This window comes from Malania oleifera, chromosome 13 (assembly GCF_029873635.1).
Source record: "Malania oleifera isolate guangnan ecotype guangnan chromosome 13, ASM2987363v1, whole genome shotgun sequence".
NCBI lineage: Eukaryota > Viridiplantae > Streptophyta > Magnoliopsida > Santalales > Ximeniaceae > Malania > Malania oleifera.
In genome coordinates this window covers 12,897,429-12,918,881 of record NC_080429.1, presented here as the reverse complement: position 1 = coordinate 12,918,881, position 21,453 = coordinate 12,897,429, and the positions used below count along the sequence as shown (strand labels likewise).

Below are 21,453 nucleotides of genomic sequence, written 5' to 3'. Positions count from 1 at the left end.
GTTGATTCTGGCAACAAACGACCTGAAATCCTAGAGAGAGAGAGAGAGAGGATTTTGGTTTCTTTTTCATTAAGCAAGTGATTTAGATATAACTTGGTTGACCTGACCAGACTTGTCGACAAGATGGCATCCTCGTCGATGGGCCGCAGAAGGAAGTTTGTCGACACCAAGGTGGACTTGTTGACGAGCCTGAGATTTCAGGATTTCCCAAAATCCCTCGGTATCTCCTCGTCGACGGGCTACTGAATCTCATCGCTGAGCTGCACAAGAGACTTCATCGACAAGAAAAGAAGCCTTGTCGACGAGCCCTGTTGATTTTTACCCTTTTTTTAATTTTCCTTCTCTTTTCTTATTTATTTAATACACCTATCTCGGGTTGGGTTCTTACAATAAATATATATAATAATTTCACAGGCAAGTTATGAAATTATAATTATTACATAAATTGTGTAGCATGAGTTTATTTTATTTTATTACATAATTGAGCAAGTTTGAATTTTATGGCGTTATATTTATTATGTGTTTGATTGGGAATAATGATGAGATTTATCACAAGTTTTACTTTGGGAAAATGATGAGATTGTTATATTGTTGTATTGCATAAATTGCAATTATATGTTTTAAGAACCCTGATGGGCCGGATATGGTGAATGCTCGGTACCATGGTTACAGAGTAATATTAGTGCAGCCACACTGTTGTGGAAGTGTTGGCAATGGATAGTCGATTTTGCCTGAGTAGGAGTGTACACATTTGTTTCAAGACCAGAATGTGACAGACAAATCGATCTTACAGACGTAATATTTTGATTTAACTTTGGTTGGCCAACCAAGTTAAGTCCAGTCTTTGGACCGCACAACCCGTCATGGGGGTTAAACATGACATGCGTCGGCCAAAAAGGAGTCTTTTATACATATTTGGGTATTTATGTGAGTATGACCATTTAGTAGGCTTACATGATATTTGGAGAAAAGTACGTATATTCATTTATATATGTGATCTATAGGCTACAAATGAAATTTTTAGTAAAGTAAAATTGTTATTAAATTACTTTTTACACTAAAGCTCAGTTTAGCCGCACACTGATAATAATCTAGTCCTTACTTACTGAGAGGTGTCTCACTCCAATAATTAATTAATATTTCAGGACATAGTGGAGATCAGGCCTAGCGAGCTTCTGGGCGGGGTTAGATAATATAGTTTAGAGTAAGTGTCTATGTAGATCAATTAAATATGTTTTTATGTTTCACGTAATGTAAATATTGTTACTTGGAGATACCCATGTAAATCTGGTGGTTTAGTACTCTGGTATTATAATATTTGAGGTTTTAGATTATTTCCACTGCTTGTATTGATTTTATTTATAAAAAGTTGCACCCTGGACCCCACAGGGTTCGGGGTGTCACAAAGGCTCTACATGGCATTCAACCGGATGGAATGGATGAGGCAACATTGGGAGAATTGCAAGAAAAGGTTGTATCTACAATACGCTTGTGTTTGGCTGACAAAGTCCTCTATTGTGTGATGGAGGAGGATTCTCCAGCGGCTATATAGTGAAAGTGAGAAAGTCGGTACATGTCCAAATCACTCTCTAATAAACTTTTTCTTAAGTAATGTTTTATTGGCTTAAGATGGTTAAAGGATTAAACTTAGATCAACATATCAATGCCTTTAATCAAATCATAAGTGATTTGATGCGAGTTGATGTTAAGTTTGATAAAGATGATAAGACTTTGATGTTACTAAACTCCTTACCAGCGACACATACTTATGAAAATCTAGTTACCACTTTTACATGGGGAAAAGAGACTCTTGATTTAGAAGAGGTAACAAGTGCTTTACTGATTTTGCATCAAAGGATGAAAATATATGATGAAGGAAAAGGACTTGTGGTTAAAGGTAACAATGAGCATGGTAAAGGAAAATCCAAATATGGATCGAGTCAGAAATCTCGTACTCAATCCAAGAAGAAAAAGGATATCCAGTGTTATAAATGCAGTTAAAAGGGGCATGTTAGACCAGAGTGTCCGGATTGGAAGAAAGGAAATGCTGAAAAGCATGAGGGTACTTCAAAATCAACAAATGTGGCTTAAGAAGGAGATTCATTTTGCAGTGATGGTGATATTCTTTCGGCTTCGTCGGGATCGAATCATCTCTCAGACTCATGGATACTTGACTCTGCATGCTCTTACCATATGACTCCAAACAAGGAGTGGTTCAGTACCTATAGGCTGGTTAATTCAAGTTCATATCTTATGGGTAATGATGTTTCTTTTAAGATCATTGACATAGGAAATGTTAAGATAAAAATGTTTTATGGTGCTGTGAGAACTTTGAGTAATGTAAGACATATACCTGAGTTAAGGAAGAGTCTGATTTCACTTGGTACCTTGGATTGTAATGACTTCAATTACAAGTCCGAAGGTGGCATTCTGAAAGCATGGAAAGGTAATCTGATGGTGATGAAAGGGTAAAAGATCGGTGGGAATATCTACACATTGCAGGGAACTACTGTAGTAGGTGGAGCTACAGCCGTAGATGTTGAATCTGATGAGACCATCTTGTGGCATATGCATCTTGGGCATACGGGGGAACATGGTATAAATGAACTACACAAGAGGAAACTCTTGAAAGGTCTGAAATCATGTCAGATGGATTTTTTCAAGATTTGTGTTTTTGGGAAACAAAACACGGAAAAATTCAAATCATTTGCGTGCTTATCTCATTAATGGTGCCCCGTAATTCATTTATGGCTTGAGTGTGTTGGTTGTTAGTTGTGACTTGAATCTGCATGAACTATTGAAAGGCATCCTCAAGAGACTTCTCTGGTGGAGCAAATGCTGCATTAGATTGAAATCCCGAAGGTGCATAACTCTGAGAGATCTGTTGTGGCTGATACTGATGTTAAAAGGCAACCTAATAATATGACGGCTGATAAGGGGGTGCATAGGATTGGGAAGGTTGATTCCAAAGTTGCTTTGTACTAATCTCCTTTTCCATCTCCATAGCAGCCAATCTTCTAGTAAGGTCAGCCAGACATGCCTCAATATCAAAATCATCTTTCAATTAAGACCACTCTCCACCATGTATTGCTCTCAATGGTTGCACTGCAATTGGTCGTCTGTCAATCCTAGTGTTCCACTGCTAAGCAATTTCAGCTAAATGATCCAGAAAACTCAATGCCTTATCAGGATTCTTGTCAAAGAAATATCCTAAACACATAGTATGAATGAACTGTTTCGATTCAAGAGTCAACGCAGTGTAGAAATAGTTGACCAAACGTTATGATTCAAATCCATGGTGGAGACACATGTTAACCAGATCTCTAAATCTCTCCCAGCTTTCATGAAATGTCTCATCAACTCCTTGCATGAATCGACTGATATGTTCCTGCAAAAATTGAGTACTCTGTAAGGGAAAAAATTTATGTAGAAATTCATTTTGCATATCAGCCCAACTAAAGATAGAATTAGGCCTAAGAGAATTAAACTACGTCTTAGTCTTGTCTTTCAATAAAAAAGGAAATAGACGCAATCTAATTGTCTGATTAGTAGCAGCCCCATCTATGAATGTAACATATGCAAGCTTAAAATCAATTAAATGTTGATACATATTTTCACACTCCATCCCATAAAATTGAGGTATCACAGATATTATTCCACGCTTAATGTTAAAGTTATATGCATTCTCAGGTAATATGATGCAAGATGGTTGTGTGGTTTGTGTGGGCTGCAAAAAATCTATAAGCATGTGTGGTACAGGTGCAGCCATATTTTCTTCAAAACTCAATTTTTTCTTTTTTTTTTTTCTTTTTCTTTTTCATGAGAAAAATTAAAATAACGTGAAAAACACTAGTTTAAAACTAAAACTGACATTCCCCGGCAATGGCGTCAAAAACTTGACTCACTCTAAAAATGAGTAGGGCGAAGGCTATCCCAAGTACAGGAATTCAGTCATGTAATAATTAGTCCAAGGGCCAGATTGTCTCCTCAGGGAATGCATTTTAATTCCAAATTCGTGTAATTTCAAAAGAAATTAAGAAAAGAAAAATTTACTAAACACACTTCATATTCAGGTTTTCTAGGATGTTTGAGACTTTTGTAATGAAATTAAAACATGAAATAAGAACCTAATACGCGCAGAATAATAAGAAATGAGTGACGGTAATTAAGTCCTGCTTAGACAATAAATAAATCTTACGTGTGAAACTCCGGACAAAAGCCTAAAGATCAAAACTTTATTAATGAACTGAAGCATTCAACCTTAAAATTAAACATCAACTAAACAATTGAACTTAACTCACGTAAACAAAAATTAAACTCAACCTAACAATAGTTTCACCGAATTCAAAACTGAGTCTTTAACAACTTAAGTAATAAACTATAACACAATAATAACTAAAACAATTGGAACCCAACAATTATTTAAATACTCTAGAAAGATTAAAAAAAATTAAACCACACTTGAACAACCAAACTTAAATAAAACAAGTATTTAAATTTCAACAATGAAACCTTAAATAAAAACGAAATTAAAATCAACAATATAAATAATTTAAACAAAATCTTAAATTAAAAATAAATAAACTCAAATCCAAGTAAAGTTCCAACAAGGTATATTAAAATAAATTAAAACATGAAATAAAAATGAGAGAGAGATGGGACAAGAGCAAGTTGTGGTTGTGGAGGAGTTCGGGCAACAGCAGCAGGCCGTGGAGGAGTTCGGACAGCAGTAGTAGCAAAGAGCAGCTTCTTGGGCAGCAGCAGGGGCTGGCACAACAGAGCCGAGTGGGAAGGCTTCGGGTTCAACAATAGCAAAGGCTGGCCATGGGATCAGCAGGCAGCAGTGGGTGGCTCGGGTGGTTCTTGACAGCAACAGCAGCGGGGGTACACAAGGGTAGCAGCCATGATGGCAGCAACACACAGACGAAGAAAAAGAGAAGGGAGAGAGAAAAGAGGAGAGGGAAGAGAAGGGAAGAATGTTCAACCAAGGAAAAGGGAAGAAAAAAAATCGAGATATAAAAAGAGAAGAGAGGAGAGTTGAGAGAGTATGAGAGAAAAGAGAAGGGAGGTAGAGGAGAGAAAGAAGAAAGAGGGAAGGAGAGAAGAGGAGCTGGGACGGCCCCTTTAAAAAAAAAAAAAAAAACAAAAGAGAATATATAAGGGAGAGGGGGGGCTAGCCCTACGCCCAACGCACGGAGGACTCGGCTGCATGGCACGGTCAAATCAGGTAAATGTTTTTTTTTTCTTTTTTTCTATTTCTTATTTCTTATTTCTTCTTCTTTTTATTTCTCAGCAAACAATGGTGATTTTGACCATCCTAGAGCAAGTATCTCTTAAAACTTAAAACACAAAAGTTGTAGATAATTTTCTCAACTTTCCATAGAATTTTGAATCATTTTGATCAGAGCTCGAATAAGAAAACTATGCACAGACTACGAAGTAGCATTGATTTTAGCTTCCAATAATCGCCATGCGATAAAAAATACCAAAAATTTATAATTTACTCAATAAAATCCAAATATTATCAATAAGATACGATGTTGAAATATTGAGAATAATTAGGTATTTCATTAAAACGTAAGCCTCAATGCATGAATTAAACCACATAATTACGCAATTTAAACACGTAATCACACCCCCCAACTAACGTTTCGCTAGTCTTTAGAAAATAACGTGAATGAATTCTAAGGTGGTACCCATAAATACAAACTCTAACAAACATAAAATGACTACACATGCGATACAACCATACCGTTTCACATACATGAATATAACTGAATTTCACACAAACTCATCATATACAATGCACACAACTCCGAAATAAGTCATTCATGCAAGTTTCATTGTTATATAGCCGTTAAGAACAGTACACTCACATGAATTTAACCAACAGTACAATTCAGAGTTAATGTAGTCATATAAATTCGAGTATAAATAGGCAAAATCTCGAGGTATATGTAATGTGTATGACTCGTTACACCCAGGATACCAATGGACACCTACAGAATGGTCGTTTTGACTCGGCCTAACTGGTATACCCTAAAAAACACTCAAAAAGAATGGGTTCACTCGTCATATGTGAGAGGAGTGTCATGATCAAACATCCCACATATTGCAAGGAACAAATGCTAAATGTATGGAGTGGACTAGTCTAAAAAGGATCTAGCCTATTTGTGAGGTGTCGGGTCCTTCACCCTAACATCTTCTCATGTACTCACCATATCCAACCAAGACCACCCTAGATCAACTTATTCACAAATTAGGCGTGAATACATCTGAGGCATTAAGCGGTTAAGGAGTCTTTATATGTGGAGAACATGTGTCGTGTCCCTAACTTTTTGTTATATTTGTGTGGAGCAGGAATTTCATTTCATGTGCATTTCTATTTTTCTTATTCTTTCTTCTGCTCATTCTTCAATTTCTATCTTTTCATTGTCAATTAGGATAATCATTACACTTCTTTTATTGTCATCATACCACCAATGGGAATTAAGCTCGAACAATAGTCCATGAACTAAATCTATTTCTAGGGGTGGTTCAACTTTCATATCTTGAGTAGGCTACAAGACCTAGTTTTCGATCTCCCCACTAGATGTCACCTCTAGGCTAGCAAGTCAAAAACAAAGACTAGTGTACAAAGAATCATCCAAAAGAAAGGAGAACTGAGTTTCATGAACTCTGATTTGATGTAAACACTCAAAAGGACAATAAATAGCTCAAGGATATCTTATAAGGTGTAATAGTTGCCACGGGTGTTCTCTCAGTGCTCACAAGGAACCCTAAGCGCTACAAGTTACGTGAACGTGTATTTTCAGTCTCATGAGATACCATGTAAATACAAGAGTTTATATAGTCAGATTAACGCGAATGAACTACCAGTCAACCTACATTAAGTTATGATTCCTAGATAAGCAATATACGGATAAACTACATATAAATAACCCACTATACAACTTAAGTGTGTAACTCCTAAGTTATATGCAAGTATGTAAAGGGTATAAGTCAGTGTTAATCATGGCCTAATCATTCATATTCAATTTTTTTTTTCTCAATGTATTTTCTTATTCCCCCCAACTAAAGTGAGACATTGTCCTCAATATGAAAGCATAGGGGAAATAGAAAAGATGTGCACCAGGGAAGTAGAACGTACCTGGGTGGAGAAGTAAGGGAAAACAAAAACTGAAACTAAGGAAAAATGTACCTGAAGATTAACTAAAAATAAAATAAGGTAAAATAAAATGAAAATAAAATATATAAAAAAAACATCACAATTTGTCTAGCAGAGACTCTGGAGGAATTTCATCTGATAGGTGTAGGTCTATAAATTGAATCGGCGAGTCTCCAAATTTGAGTCACCATGATGAATCGGTCTTGTTACCTGCAAAAAAGTTAGCCTCAATTAAATCAATACGTTCTAAGGTACCAAAAAAAACATGTGTAGACTGTCTTCCTTGTTTTAACAAGAAAGGATCTTTATTTAGTATATTTTCCAAGAAATTCACTTCTTTAAGAACCGATCTTTGAGGCAGAGTTGTCGGAGTAGTTACCTTTGGTTCTTCAGAAGCATCAACATTAAAATTTTTACCTGATTCTTTGAAAATTAAACTCTCATTAGTCTGCTCACCCTCTTTATCGGGTGTACCCATCACCTTACCATTGCGATGATTTGCTTCAACATTGCACTTGACATTTAGACCAGTAGGGAATGATTGCAACGCCCCAGACCCGCCGCGCGAGACCCGGTGCGTTAAGAAACCGACACACGTCTCTGATACCATTCACACAACAAAAATAATAAATATCTTCAACAAAAAAATACCAAAGTACTATATTTACATACATTGATTCATAATAATTACAACATAGTCCTTCATATTATAAATCCGGAATTAATACATACTAAACATAAACTAAATATATATCTGATCTACTACATTTAACTCACAAAACTACCCCGCTCTAGAGCTATCTAAGCTCGATCACCTGGATAACCTGAAAAGATTTAACATATGACGGGGTGAGACACCTCTCAGTAAGGAAGAAATAATTTATAATAGTGTGTGGCTGAAGTGTTTATAATAAAATTAAAATATCCATCTAAAGTGTACACACAATTCACAAAAAGCCAGATAACATGCCCATAATCGCACAAGACGTCCTTATCATCCAATCACATACCCATAATCATCAGTATTTTAATGTTAGTTTTCCGAGAATAAGGAAATCCACCCGCCCATACAAGTGGATTCCCTCTGCTCTAGTGCTAACACCAGGGCACTCACCTTTCTCAGTAAGCCCTCAGGTTGTGTATTTAGGTAAAGTCACCGAGAATAGGGAAGATCACCTGCCCATACAAGTGGTTTCCCTCTACTCTAGTACCCACAATTAATTACCAGCATACCCGCCTTTCTCAGCAAGCCCTCGGGTGGAGTAATCTACTTTACCCTAAATATTCAATTAATTAACATTCGTACACAACCGACACAATCGCTTCACAAAATTTCACACATACACCCATATCATAATCAATCCACACAGGATCAAATCACATAGCATCAGTGTCCACACGGGACTAATCAACGCACAACATAAGTGTCCACACAGGACTGGTCCGCACAGGACAAACTATCCAACCTGTTCATGGTAAATAGGTAAACAACCTCCTTATATCACTGTCAATGTTTACCTCCCAGTATAAACGTTCATATAACGACCTCCTCATACCACTGCCAACATTATATGATGGTTATACCAGGTACGATTTAACGACCTCCTTATACCACTGCCAACGTTATATCATCATTTACATGAACCACACCACAGATCAATAACACACCAGACTAATCAACCATGTCCACGCAATTACCACAGTATACTCAACCATCCAGTATTTTCAGCCAAACAAAGTTCACAATCCAACCAGTGTATTCAACCAAACAAGAATAATAGCCAAATAACATTCACAAACTCAATGAATTCATCATTCCACTATGCTCATAATCATTTAATTGTCAAAATGGTCTCAACCACACAACTTTTCCCAACTTAATACATAAATAATTAAAACAGTAATTTTCAATACTAGTTTGATTCAGAAAAATTATACCTGTATATGTAGAATTTTTATCCAAAATTAGTCATTTTAATAACTACTAAAAAGTTACTATAAAATATTTTCCCTTACCTAATTCCTGAAAAGCCTCCTAAAATAACCAGTTTTGCACCCACAAGGTTCCTCATTCAACGCCCTGAAAACCGCATCTCCCAGAACTAAACTTCAGTATTTTTTAGCATATAATATTTCCTACAACTAGGGTAAATCCAAATTTTACATAAAAAGTCTTACCTTAAATCTGGGATGAATTCCTAACTAGTTCCACCGACGATCCACTCTAGCAGATTTGTAGAAAACTCTTCCATGAGTGTTGTGGTGGCCTCAGATTGTCGAACCAACGAAAATCTAGCCCAAAATCGAAGACAGAAGGTGGTGGTGCTGAATTTTAGTGAGAGAGAGAAATAAAAAATGCAGAGAATGCCCGCAGAAATGAAAAAAATCCACTATTTATACGCAGGGACTCGTCGACGAGACACGTCGATTCGTCGACGAGTCCTAATGCATAGTTCGTCGATGAAACAGCCAACTCGTCAACGAATTTCAGTTATGCAAAGAACACCTCTCGGTAATTCCTCGTGGATGAGACACGTACCCTCGTCAACGAGCTAAGAAGAACATTCGTCAACGAAACCAATCTATTCGTCGACGAATGCTTGCTGCCACCTTTTGAAATTATTCCTTCTACCCCTTCCATCTTCCTTATTATTTTAAATTGTTTAAAATTTCCCGGTTTGTTACAATGATGGTTCCACAACTGTCAATCTCTGATGGTAAGGTACCACAAGGTGGTACTCCTTACTGGTCTCGGTCTTCACGTTAACTGACTTCTTCAATTTTGGGCTTGCTTCCTCTGATTTTTCTTTGACCTCATCTATTTTAGTTGTAACTTCAGGTGTCGGGACAACTGTTGGTCTGTCAGTGAGTATCTCAGGTTGGGGAACTTCTTTTCTACTTCTTGAAGTAAAAACGACTTCCGCTATCTCAAGAGAAACATTACGTATTTGTTGTTGTTGGTGCTAGTATTCTTGAGGATTAGGCTGAGGTTCTACCAAAAATTTTCCTTTTTCTAGACTATTCAACTGCGTGCTTATCTCATTAATGGTGTCCCGTAATTCATTTATGGCCTGAGTGTATTGATTGTTAGTTGTGACTTGAATCTGCATGAACTGCTTAAAGGCATCCTCAAGAGACTTCCCCGGTGGAGCAAGTGTTGCATTAGATTGAAATCTCGAATGTGCATAGCTCTGAGAGATCTGTTGTGGCTGATACTGATGTTGAAAGGTAGCCTGGTGATATGATGATTGATAAAGGGGTGCATAGGACTGGGAAGGTTGATTCCAAAGTTACTTTGTACTAATCTCCTTTTCCATCTCCATAGCAGCCAATCTTCTGGTAAGGTCAGCTAGACATGCCTCAATATCAAAATCATCTTTCAATTAATACCACTCTCCACCATGTATTGCTCTCAATGGTTGGGTTGCAATTGGTCTTCTATCAATCCTAGTATTCCACTGCTGAGCAATTTCAGTTAAATGATCCAGAAAACTCAATGCCTCATCAGGCTCCTTGTCGAAGAAATATCTTGAACACATTGTATGTTTCGATTCAGGAGTCAACGCAGTGTAGAAATAATTGACCAAGCGCCATGATTCAAATCCATGATGGGGACACATGTTAACCAAATCTCTAAATCTTTCCCAGGTTTCATGAAATGTCTCATCAACTCCTTACATGAATCGACTGATCTGTTCCTACAAAAATTGAGTTTTCTCTAAGGGAAAAAAATTATGCAGAAATTCATTTTGCATATCAGCCCAACTAGAGATAGAATTAGGCCTAAGAGAATTAAACCAAGTCTTAACCTTGTCTTTTAATGAAAAAGGAAATAAATGCAATCTAATTGCCTGATTAGTAGCAGCCTCATCTGTGAATGTAACACGCGCAAGCTCAAAATTAGTTAAATATAGATACGAATTTTCACACTTCATCTCATAAAATTGAGGTATCACAGATATCACTCTACGCTTAATGTTAAAGTTCTGTGCATTCTTAGGCAATATGATGCAAGATGGTTTGTGGTTCGTATGGACTGCAAAATATCCATAAGCGTGTTTGGTGCAGGTGCAGTTATATTTTCTTCAAAACTCAATTTTTTTTTTCTTTTATCTTTTTCGTGAAAAAAATTAAAATAATGAGAAAAATACTAGTTTGAAACTAAAACTGACATTCCTCGGCAACGACGCCAAAAACTTGACTCACTCTAAAAATTAGCAGCGCGAACGCTATCCCAAGTATAGGAGTTCAGTGGTGTGATAATTAGTCCAAGGGTCATATCGTCTCCTCAAGGAATGCATTTTAATTCCAAACTCGTGTAATTCCAAAAGAAATTAAGGAAAAAAAAAGTTACTAAACACAGTTCAGATTCAGGTTTTTTGAGATCTTTGAGATTTTTGTGATGAAATTAAAACATGAAATAAGAACCTAATACGCGCAGAATAACACAAAACGAGTGACGGTAATTAAGTCCTACTTAGACAATAAATAAATCCTACGTGTGAAACCCCGGATAAAAGCCTAAAAATCCAAGCTTTATTAATTAACTGAAGCATTCAACTTTAAAATTAAACATCAACTAAACAATTGAACTTAACCCACGTAAACAAAAATTAAACTCAACCTAACAATAGTTTCACCGAAATCAAAATTGACTCTTTAACAACTTAAGTAATAAACTATAACACAATAATAACTAAAACAATTGGAACCCAACAATTATTTAAATTCTCTAGAAAGATTAAAAAAAAAAATTAAACCACACTTGAACAACCAAACTTAAATAAAACAAGTATTTAAATTTCAACAATGAAACCTTAAATAAAAACGAAATTAAAATCAACAATATAAATAACTTAAACAAAATCTTAAATTAAAAATAAATAAACTCAAATCCAAGTAAAGTTCCAACAAGGTATATTAAAATAAATCAAAACAAGAAATAAAAATGAGAGAGAGATGAGAGAGATGGGAGAAGAGCAAGCCGTGGCTGTGTATGCTTAAAAATGGATAGAAATATGCACAATACTCAAAAGTTCAAACTTCAAGTTGAAATCTATTTACAAAAGGAGTATGAACAAATGATTCTCCTCAAGAATAGTTTTTCAAATCAAAGAGTAAGGAAAGTAAGCAAATATATTTTGAAAGATTGAAAAAATTTGCTCAAAATGAGAAGTATGAGCAAAAAGAATTTCAGTGAATTTTATGACTAATGATTTTTCTAATCAGTGCTAATCAAACAAAATGAGGGAATATATATAGACACTCCAAAAAATATAACCATTCAAGACTCATCTGGTATTTTTGAAAAGTTAAGTGAGGTTAATAAAAAATAAACCCTGTTTTACCTCGAAAAAAATTAGGCAACCCGAGGGTTTTCGATCGACCATATTTGAGGTTCTTTCGACCATATCACTAAGTTCGATTGACCATGAAATTTTTGAACTGAGGTTTTAGTCGACCATATTAAGGCGATTTTGAACCCTCCAAGGTTCGGTCGATTAGGGCATGTTCGGTTGACCAAATTCTGAGGTTCGGCCGATCAGGTCAGATTTTAACTAGCGGTTAAGTCGACCAAGTTGTTGGGAATCACCCACGTGTTAGTTCGGTCAACCGTGCAGTACAAGTTCATTTCAAAATGGTTAACTGAATAGTTAACCAAATTCTAAGTATCGGTCGACCAGGTCAGATTTTAACTAGTGGTTCGGTCGACCAAGTTGACTCTGTTAGGTTCGGTCGACCGAAGCTTCTATGTAGGTTCGGGTTTGGTCGACCGAACACACTTAAAGTGTGCATTTAAGTCCTGATTTTCATTTAAAGTCACTCCTGCTTACATAATTATAACTTCTAAGTTATAAGGGACTTTTTATGTGGTGTTTAGGGACCTAAAGTCGATCTATAGTCTTGACTAACCCTAAAAATCCGGCGTAAGTCGACCGAAGCCCTACGGTCATTTGGTTCCCTATGGTCAATTTACGTTTATGTTGAGCATAAATACCTATTATGCATGTGATGCAGTTATTATAGACCATAAATTATTATAGACCAAATAATGAAACAAATATACATATACAATTAAAACAAATATCTTCTTCTCTTACTCTTGACTTTTCATGGAATCAATCAGGATAATGTGCTTTAAGTCCTTTCTGGCTTCCACTTCACTTTCATGTGTGTGATATGAATGATTAACCTGTTCAAGTACTTACACACACATATTAGTAACATGCAATTTGTCATAATCAAAACCAGGGATCAGACTAAAAAAGTCAACATCAACCTAGACCACACACACACACACCTATATTTGTACTCATCAAAATTATAAAAACTTACATAATAATAATAATAATAGACTGAATTATGAGTTAGCTATTTATTGTTCAAGTGCATTGGTAATTTGAAATTATTGTCATCTACCATAAGTAGTTTATTAAATTTTAAAAATATTTTAATATGTCTTATCATTAATAGTTTTCATCAATTATTTCACTATATTTGGATTCGTATTTCTTTTACAATACACAATATGCGTTTATAAATATTTACTTTTTTGTTAAAATTTTGAAATAGTGAGGCCAATTATGTCATTTTGACAAATATCAAGGTCTCTTCTTGTTAAGGTTGTAAATGAGGCAAACTGTCGATCAGCTACTCGATGCTCAACTTAATAATGACTTGAGTTAGATAGATAATACTAAACCAGCTAAGCCAAACTTAACTTTAAAGCTGTTTTTTAATAAATAAGCCAAAACTAAGGGTGTGAAAAATCTGTTTGATCATCATGGCTCAATTGCAACTCTAGTCTCTTTTTGGTAGACTTCAAGAAAATTTACCTAATTTTTCATTTGGATACTTAATTAATGATGAAACAACTTGTGGTTATAAATAACCCAAAATTAAATGAGGTTTGTGAAGGTTTAAAAACAATTAAAAAAAATCACTTAAGGTTTAACTAGTATCACTGTAAAAAATTATGAAAATAAAAATCATGAAGAAGATTTAAAAAAAAAAAAAAACAGAAATTGATACTAATAACTGAAAACTAGCACCTTATTTAAATAGTATTTTTAAAACTATAACAAATTAAAATTTTGATTGAACAAATGTTCACTTCGGTCCTCAAATCAAATAAATCAGAATAATAAAAACAAAAAAAGAATAAAAATTTTAAAAATATTGTAATAATTATTTTACTTAATTATTATGAAATTCCCTTTACAAAATAATCTTATTGCACATGACAATTGAAAAATAAAAATATTTTCTAAATTAAATTTTTTATTTTTATTTTTTTAAAAATTATAGATATTTTATTTAAAATTAATTCGGTTAATTTATTTAAATTTAAAATAAAAATTCTGTATAAAATGAATGATATAATACAAAAAAAATAGATTTCAAATATTAAAGTATTTTGACAAGAAACTGCCAAAATAACCAAAAACCCTAAAATCTTATTTTTAGTTTTTTCAAAAATAACTGAAAAGTAAAATCAAAAAATAGCAATGTAAATAAAATAATTTTAGTAGTCCCTTCATTCAGTACAAAAATAAATAAAAAATAAAACAGTACCAAATAAATATTTTTTTTATTTTTTTTGTAAAATGAATAGATGAGGCTAATTATTGAAAAAAAAAGTCATGAATTATGTAACATATAGTTTATTTTGAACCCAAAAAAAAAATCAATGAGTGAGTAGCATGTACAAAGTGAATAAGAAAAAATCAATTAAAAAATATTGAAAATTTCATTTATTTGAGTTGTCTCTTGCATAAAAAAATTAAGTGTAATGACATTTACTTTGGACTAGACAATAAATTTTGCCCTGCCCTAAAAAAAATATCTCCAAATCAGCCACAGCATAGATATGGAATTAGTTGGAAAAGGTTATGAAAAATAAATATCCAATGCAATGCTTCCTAACACAAATGAAACAAATTTTATAGACCTGAATTCTATATTAGGAAATGACGTAAATTAATTTTGGTAAAATCTCATCCGTAAAATTAAAGTTGAAATTTTGAATGTAATTTCAATTAATTTCTTATCAAATCCGTACAGTAAGACTTTTATTATTTTAAGGTTCATTGGATTGCACCCGATTCTTAAATTTTCAAAATTAAGATAAGTTTTAAAATTATAACAACTATATTCTTAATTGCACATGCAACTATCTACATACACAAAGCAGTGAACTGGATCTCGATCGAATTTTGATTCTATTTCGAGGGAAAAAAAAAAACTGGAAACTAAATTTACACTTATTCTATATTTAAGTATGAATAAAATATAATATAAAATAATATTAAAACTCGTCTAAAATTACTCAAATTGAAACCATCCCCTCAGTTTTTTTTTACTCTTTTTCACTATTACCAGCAAAATATTTTTCAAAAAAAAAACACACACATACGCATCCCAAATCCCATCTTGCTCAGGTTGGAAAGCCAACAAACATCGTCATTTAATTTTCATTCTCATAATAAATATATTTCCCCGTCTCCTGGTTATTTCCTTATTTCTCCCGTCCAGCTCTCTCTCTCTTTCTCTCTCTCTCTCTCTCTCCTGGCTCTTCACCTCCCCCGATTCAATATATAAATTTACATTATTCTGCACACAAACCCTCGCCACCCCACATGACCAACTTCCGTCAAACCGCGTTTCACCGCAACCCGTTATCGAATCGCCGCCCATAAATATTAGGCTCCGCTGCTAAAGAAATCAAAGAAACGCTCCGATTCCCACTACCATGGGCGGTGCTAATTCCAACCCCGTCCCCGCCTACCACCCCACCTCCAAGCCCCCCACCGCCGCCTCCAGAAAAAGAACCAATCTTTATTCCTTAGCCTTCATCCTCTGCCTCTGCTCCTTCTCTTACCTCCTCGGCGTCTGGCAGCACGGCGGCAGCGTTTCCTCCGTCTCCTCCTCCGCCGCCTCCAACTTATTCGTCCGCGTCCCATGCGGCTCCGCCCCCAACTCCACCACCACCGTCCGGCGCGAGTCCACTTCCTCGCGCGTGCAGCTTGACTTCTCCACCCACCACGAGGCGGCGGACGGCGTCGCCACCGCCGACACGGGGCAGACGTACCAGGCGTGCGACGTGAAGTACAGCGAGTACACTCCTTGCGAGGACTCGGCGAGGTCGTTGAAGTTTGACCGGGACCGGTTGATATACCGGGAGAGACACTGTCCGGAGAAAGGGGAGTTGTTGAAGTGTCGGGTTCCGGCGCCGTACGGGTACAAGAACCCGTTCTCTTGGCCGTCGAGCAGGGATCTGGTGTGGTACGCGAACGTGCCGCATAAGGAATTGACGGTGGAGAAGGCGGTCCAGAACTGGATCAGGTACGAGGGCGACCGGTTCAGATTCCCTGGTGGCGGGACCATGTTCCCTAACGGTGCAGACGCCTACATCGACGACATCGGCAAGTTGATCAATCTCAAAGATGGGTCAATCAGAACGGCCATTGACACTGGCTGTGGGGTAAGCTTAATCTCCCTCTTCCTTAAACCTTTGATTCTTTTAAGAACTGAAATCAATGCAAATTCAGTTTTCGGAAGCAAAGAAAACGTTCTGGTTTTCAACGTAATTATGGCATGGGATTTCCCAAGAAAACGGCTCTTTGTTTTAGAAATTTGCCGGCGCAATTTGTGTAAACTCACTTTTTTCTTTTTTGGATTTAAAATTGACCGTGGGATCTCTGCATTTGCCCCAATTATATTATTTTTTTTTTACCTCGGTAATTTTATAGAATTAAAAGGCGTTATATCTTTATTTTGTTTAAAAATTTTAAATGGAAAATTATTATTATTATTTAATGGTTTTCAATTTTAGTATCTTTGAATATGAAAAAAGTAATCAACCCTGCGACGCCAGAAATTACAGAGTTTCCAAAGACGTTGGATTTGATGAGGTGGCATTTTAATTATAAAGGGATTTTGTCTTAATTGAGGATGATTTTTATTACCTTACCATTAACGAGTACTTAAAATGGGAAAGCTTTCCATCTTCTACAATCATGACAGCCCCCCAGACCCTTTACGTGAATGACACGTGGCATTCATGCATCGTCCCAAATCACGTTACGAGGAAAAAATTATAGTGCGAGGCTGCCATGATGCTCCCACCTCACGTGCACGTGGCCCAGTTTAATTTCTCAAAACCTAGTCATGATAGCCAATGAGTATATTTGTGAAAACCTTTTTTCCCCATCTTAATTTTGATAGATTCAAGATTGTAAGGTTTAATACTAATTAAAAATTTTACGTAATTAAAATTGAAACTAGCAGTTTGGGAGCATAATTAAACTTGAATTTAAGTAAAATTATATTAAATTTAATATAATATTATATTTAAATCGACATAAATTAAAGATATCTAACAAATGCTATATAAGTGTATTATTGTAATCCAAACTTTTAATTGTTGCTCTCAGATGTCAATTATATAATTTTAATATTATCTCGTCTTTGTTTCACAATAAACACAATTTTTGACGTCTTCTATGTTTCTGAAATTGGAAAAAAAAAATATTAATAGCAAGTGGAATGTAACAAAAGAAAAATTCATGAATTGAGTAAACCCATTTCTAGTTTTATTTTTAACGATATATTGCTCTATTCATCACTTACGTTAACAGTCCTAAACCCAGTAATATACTGATTACTATAAGCAACTCATTCCACTTCGGATCCAAAAACGAAATGATTTAATTTAATTTGTTTGCAGGTTGCGAGTTGGGGGGCATACCTGCTGTCCAGGAACATCATAACAATGTCATTTGCTCCTAGGGACACCCACGAAGCTCAGGTCCAATTTGCCTTGGAACGTGGGGTACCTGCCCTAATCGGTGTCCTAGCCTCCAATCGCCTACCCTACCCTTCCAGGGCATTTGACATGGCTCACTGCTCTCGCTGCCTCATCCCCTGGGGCCAATACGGTACCCTTCAAAACCCAAAATCACCTTCATTTCAAATTTCTTTTTTTTTAAGTTTGGCCATCTGGGTATGTGATCTGTATTGCTTATTTGCTTTCTATGAATTGGCGTAGATGGGATTTACTTGATCGAGGTGGATCGGGTTCTCCGGCCGGGCGGGTACTGGATCCTGTCGGGTCCTCCCGTCAACTGGAAGCACCACTTCAAGGGGTGGCAGAGAACAAAGGATGATTTGTACGCGGAGCAGAGCCAAATTGAGAAGGTTGCCAAGAGACTCTGCTGGGTGAAGCTGATTGAGAAGGATGATATTGCCATTTGGCAGAAACCCATCAATCATGTGAACTGCAAGGCCAATCGAAAGTTCGCCAAAGTCCCGCCGCCTTTCTGCCCCGCCCAGGATCCCGATGCGGCGTGGTTCGTACTGCTTAATTCCAAAATATATAATCGAAATTTACTTAATATATATCGTTCCTTACAGGGGTTTCTCTGATTGAATTGAATACTAATGTACGTTTCCAGGTACACAAAAATGGAGATATGCTTGACACGTTTGCCCGAAGTTTCGGACGCCGGGGAAGTGGCGGGCGGAGCCCTGGAAAAATGGCCGGCGAGACTAAGCGCGATACCGCCGAGGATTAGCCGGGGGATCATAACAGGGGTGACGGCGGAGACTTTCCGGGAAGACTCGGAGCTGTGGAAGAGGAGAGTGTCATACTACAAAACAGTGAACAATCAGCTAGGCCTGCCCGGCAGGTACCGCAACCTGCTCGACATGAACGCGAACTTGGGCGGGTTCGCGGCCGCGCTCATCAACGACCCGGTTTGGGTGATGAACGTGGTTCCTGCCGAGGCCAAGACCAACACTCTCGGCGTAATTTACGAGCGGGGATTGATCGGAACATACCAGAACTGGTAAGAACAGGGGAATACTGAAATACCCATTTCATCAATTTGCTAAATTTGATGGGTAAAAATAAAATGCAGGTGTGAAGCAATGTCAACATACCCAAGAACATACGATCTTATGCATGCCGACTCTGTTTTCACACTCTACAAGGACAGGTGATCGAATCTTATACGAGTAGAGCATAAGTTTTTGAAGAACTGGCAATTTGATGTTTTTTGTTTTTTGTTTTTGATTTGGGTGTCTGTGCGTTGCAGGTGTGAAATGGAGGACATAGTGTTGGAGATGGACAGAGTGCTGAGGCCGGAGGGAGGAGTGATAATGAGAGACGATGTGGATGTGCTGGTGAAGGTGAAGAGAATTGCAGATGGGATGAACTGGGACAGCCAAATAGTTGACCACGAGGATGGGCCGATGGAGAGGGAGAAGCTTCTGTTTGCCGTGAAGACTTATTGGACGGCTCCGGCGGAGAGCTCTTCTAAATCGTCCTAGTGTTTAATTCCCTCTGCTTTTGTTTTCTTCTCTTTCTTTCTGTTTTTGGTCTTTCGCTCCACCTCCACCCCTCAACCTCTCTCTACCCATTTTGTTTTCTATTTAATTCTTTTGTGATTAGTTCAAATCCGGCAGTAGCAAACTAACACATGGCAGTATTTTGTATCTTCTCTTATATTAAAAAAAGGGGGAAAATCCATTAATTGGAATCCACTGGTGAATTTGGTGGTTAGATCTTCGGAGTCAACCCATGCGTTTGATTAATGTTTAGCAGAAATAAATTAACACACATTTTACTGATTAAAGCTATATAATTTCATGTCATTCTAAATTTGCATTGCCCAGTTGATTATTGTAAACAAACGCATGCACATTGTTTTAAGTTGCTTTCTTTTTTGACTAGTTTTAGTACTAAAATAAAAATTTTCAAAATGAATTGGGTGACCAAACAGATGGGATCTGATGCAAGTTCACAATAAATACTAATATATAATCCTTTTGTCTTTGTGCAGATTCTGGGTCGTTATCAGATTCAGTATGCACAGGGTTGGCCCCCACCAAACTTGCGGATTTCATATATTTTATATATATATAATCAGTGGTGGCTGAAGGGGGTTGACTGTCCAACATTTTTTTATATTACATTTTTTTTTTTTCTTAATTTTTTAAGAAAACTTATTAAATGACTAATGAGATTTGGCATTAGAATCATTGATTTTAAATCTAACTCCTCCTCTCACACTACCAATCGATACATATGGCAATTTAAAAGTAAAGTAAAGTAAAGTCTCGATGATCTAAGATTTCAAGTTTGACGTTCCATTTGCAGTTGACAAGTGAATTACTAGTAATGTATCAATGAACTATTTTTCAATTTGGTCTAGTTTAGGTGAAGTAAAAGGATTTATCTAAGTAGGAGTTTTAGATCATAAAAAAAAAAAAAAAAAATTACAGACATATTTGATATTTTTTTACATCCTTGAGAATAAATTTTCTTCTATAAATTATAAAAGAAATAAATATAAATAAAATATCTTAATTGTTCTTTAGACCTTCCATTGGGTTTTTGTTATGAATCTCCTTACTTTTTTTTTTGTTTTTGTCCACAAAAATTAGGCCATCAAATAGGAGAAATGAAATGGAGATGAAACTCATTATTTTTTATATATAGTTACTTTTTTGTCTTTCCTGTCTCGTCATCTTTATTTTTGCAAGATTTGATTTTATGTCTTATTAGTTATGACAAGTTTTTATAATCGAATCCTAAACTTAGTTTAATTATTGTTTAATATTAATTCATAACTAATATTTGTTTTTAGAGCAAACTTTATACATGAATTTCCAATAATTCCTAAGCAAGAAAAAGAAGAAAAAACAAATATATCTACATCTTATCATGCAGTTCGATCAGTTTGGCCCCGAAACTCATTCAAGCTAACCTTTGTTCCATTGAATGAACATAATGAGGGTTTGATTGTTTGCTGAGAAAATCGAACTCTATTTATTTCCTCCACTTTCTCCCCACTGGACTGAGCTTATAACCAGAGGAAAATATTAATTGCATATACAGGGAGATGCATGCATGCGCAAAATATTTGGCGAAAGGCATGAATTGAAAAAAAGAAGAAGAAGTCGTAGTAAGCAAAAAGAAGTGGTATTGGGGATATTTATCCTATATATGCAAATCGAAAATGGACAGATCTTTACCCAAAGCAGAGCATAAATCGAAAAGAATTGGGCAGACCCATTCAAGAACAAGAAAATGACATTGTGATTTGGTCGATGAAACAACATATCAGTGAGAAGTTAGTTCGATAAGTTTAGAGAATTTTTTTATATTATTTATATTATGGTTATATTATGGGTTCTAAGTGTTAAAGCTTGATATACATTGTTGGTCCACAACCTAACAATTTAAGCTTTTAGGTAAAGTGATAATTTAACATGGTATC

General features: G+C 35.9%; 1 protein-coding gene across 1 annotated transcript; it reads left to right on the top strand.

Moving 5' to 3' along the window:
- Positions 1-15,747: 15,747 nt before the first annotated feature.
- Positions 15,748-19,731, top strand: LOC131145489 (probable methyltransferase PMT15). Its single transcript, XM_058094592.1, has 6 exons — positions 15,748-16,652; positions 17,898-18,108; positions 18,219-18,519; positions 18,625-19,017; positions 19,090-19,167; positions 19,267-19,731. Exons 1-6 carry the CDS (start codon positions 15,921-15,923, stop codon positions 19,499-19,501), a joined length of 1,950 nt encoding a protein of 649 aa, XP_057950575.1. The 5' UTR covers positions 15,748-15,920; the 3' UTR covers positions 19,502-19,731.
- Positions 19,732-21,453: the final 1,722 nt, after the last annotated feature.